This window comes from Ostreococcus tauri (genome assembly GCF_000214015.3).
Source record: "Ostreococcus tauri WGS project CAID00000000 data, contig chromosome 04, whole genome shotgun sequence".
Classification (NCBI taxonomy): domain Eukaryota; kingdom Viridiplantae; phylum Chlorophyta; class Mamiellophyceae; order Mamiellales; family Bathycoccaceae; genus Ostreococcus; species Ostreococcus tauri.
Window position 1 is genome coordinate 455,343 of NC_014429.2, and position 2,646 is coordinate 457,988.

Sequence of the window (2,646 nt, forward strand, 5' to 3'; positions counted from 1 at the left end):
ATCGGCCCACGCCTCGCCCGCGCACACGCGCGCGCGCGTCGTCGTCGACGCGCTCGTTCGCGACGGGCGCGGTATGGAGATCGATCGCGCCCGCGTCGCGCGCGCGCGCGTCCTCGCCGTGGGCGCCGGAGGGATCGGATGTGAACTCCTGAAGACGCTCGCGTTGCACGGCTTTGAAAACATCACGACGATGGACCTGGACACGATCGACGTGAGTAATCTGAACCGGCAGTTTCTGTTTCGGAAGCGACACGTCGGGATGTCCAAGGCGGAGGTGGCGAGGGAGAGCGTGATGAAATTTCAGCCGCGGGCGACGATCGACGCGACGCGGGCGAACGTGAAGGAGGCGCGGTTCGATAAGGAGTACTTTAAATCGTTCGATGTCGTGCTGAATGGATTGGATAATCTCGAGGCGAGGCGACACGTGAATAGGTTGTGTCTCGCGGCGGAGGTCCCGCTGGTTGAGAGCGGGACGACTGGGTACAAGGGACAGGTGACGGTGCACGAGCGAAGGACGTGCGCGTGCTTTGAGTGCACGGAGAAGCCGACGCCGAAGAGTTATCCGATATGCACGCTGAGAGATACGCCGGATAAACCGATTCATTGCGTCGTGTACGCGAAGGAATTATTGTTCAGCAAGCTCTTCGGAGACGTGAACACGGAGAGCGATCTGGACGAGCAGGAAGCGATCGAGGCTGGGGCGTTTCGACGAAACGAAGGCGAGACCGGGACGGATTTCGCCAAGCGCGTGTTCGCGTACGTGTTCGGGTCGAAAATAGAGGGGTTACTGCTCAAGGATGACATGTGGAAGAGTAGGGCGAAGCCGACGCCGTTGACGACGTCGGGCGTCGGTTTGGATGGTGCGTTCACGGAGACGCTGCCCGACGCGAAGAGCGCTCGTCGCGCGCATGGGTTGTTGGACACCCACGCGGTGTGGAACACGAGCGAATGCGCAAAGGTATTCGTGAGCGCCACGGCGCGACTCATCGAGCGCGAACGGCCGGTCACTTTTGATAAGGACGACGATGACGCGATGGAGTTTGTCACCGCGGTGAGCAACTTGCGCTCGGCGAATTATGGAATTCCCGCGCAAAGCCTGTTCGACGCCAAGGGTATGGCTGGCAACATCGTGCACGCGGTGGCGACGACGAACGCCATCGTCTCTGGGCTCATCGTCATAGAAGCGCTCAAGATTATTCACAATCAAATGGATAAGACGCGCTACACGTTCGTCCTCGAGCATCCCTCGAACGGGCGTTTCCTGCAACCGCTCTCGAAGGAGGACCCAAATCCAAAGTGCTCCGTCTGTAGCAACGCACGCGTCGAGCTGGTGTGCAACACGAACAAGTTCACCAAGGGAGACCTCATAAAGAAGGTGCTGAAGGGTCGACTCAGCGTGCACGCGCCCTCGGTGATGTTTGGGAGCAGTCAAATCCACGAAACCGGCGACGACTTAGATGAGGACGAGGTGGAGCACTACGAGGCACTCGATAAGCGCACGCTGAGCGCTCTTCCGGGTGGCGGCGTCGTGAACGGGACCATTTTAGCAGTGGACGATTTCTCACAGGAGTTCACGTTCGAACTCATGGTGACCCATCGCGAGGAGTGGGACGAAGAGAACGACCCCGACGGGTTCATCATTCGCGGCGAGGACGTCAAGGCGAGCGAAGCCGTGGCCGAGGAAGCGACGGAGACCGAGGCCGCGGGGGCTAAAGACGACGACGAGGTATTGCTCATGGATGACGAAATCGAAATCACCGACGTGAAGCGCGCGCGCGAAGATGACGACGACGCAAAGGCGAGTAAGAAGCAGCGCGCTTAATTAATTCAACACGGGCGACGGAACGACGCCGCGACCCAACTCATCACCACGACACACGCCAACGACCGACCGAATCACGGATACGCCGCGTTTGCGCGATCAGCCGCCTCGAGCTCCTCTCGTTCCAGCACTTTCTCGTACTCATCCTCGTCCAGGAGCGTCGATAACTCTCCGTTCTTCGCCTCCACCTCCACGAGCCACGTCTCCGGTCCTCGCACCTCCCTGTACGCGTCTCGCATCGCCTTTTCATTAAACCGCTTCACCACGCAATCAAACGGCGCCTTCACCTCTCGCACCCCCGTCGCGTTCGCCCACACGGAGTGATACAGCTCGTCACCCGCCGTGCGCGCGTACCCGCTCCAGGTCACCCGCGCGAGCGTCTCCCCGCGCCGCGCCCGCGCCCCCACCGCCGTCACGACCTCCACCCCACGCGCGTCCCCGATCGCCTCGAACGCCCCGTCCGCCATCGCGATCTCGCACGTCATCGTCCGTCCGTCCGTCGTCGTCGCCCGCACGCACTCGTGCGTCGCCGTGAATCGCGCCCCCCCATTCGACGCGCGCGTGGACATCGACGCCGCGTCGACGCCCATCGATCGCGCGATCGATCGGGCGACGCGCGCGTTGAATCGTGAAAAAATCATCGCTTCCGAATCGCCGCGCCCGGTCCTCGCGCGCGCGGTCGCGGCGTCGCGACGTGCGGATGAATCGACATTCACCGACGCCTCGGTGACGTCAACCGTCGTGTGCGCGTGATTCAATGCCCCCGCGCGCGCGCCCGTCGCGGTCGCGCGCGCCCGTCGCTCGCCCGCGCGTGAACGGGCCCG

At 62.5% G+C, this 2,646-nt stretch overlaps 2 protein-coding genes across 2 annotated transcripts; one reads left to right on the top strand and one right to left on the bottom strand.

Moving 5' to 3' along the window:
• Window positions 1-73: 73 nt before the first annotated feature.
• On the top strand, window positions 74-1,822 carry OT_ostta04g02540 (Molybdenum cofactor biosynthesis, MoeB; the record flags this gene model as incomplete). The annotated part of the gene is made up of 1 exon (XM_022984507.1): window positions 74-1,822. The coding sequence occupies one exon, from the start codon at window positions 74-76 to the stop codon at window positions 1,820-1,822; it is 1,749 nt and encodes a 582-aa protein (XP_022838769.1).
• Window positions 1,823-1,896: 74 nt separating this feature from the next.
• On the bottom strand, window positions 1,897-2,412 carry OT_ostta04g02550 (Single hybrid motif; the record flags this gene model as incomplete). Its single annotated transcript, XM_022984508.1, has 1 exon — window positions 1,897-2,412. One exon carries the CDS (start codon window positions 2,410-2,412, stop codon window positions 1,897-1,899), a length of 516 nt encoding a protein of 171 aa, XP_022838770.1.
• Window positions 2,413-2,646: the final 234 nt, after the last annotated feature.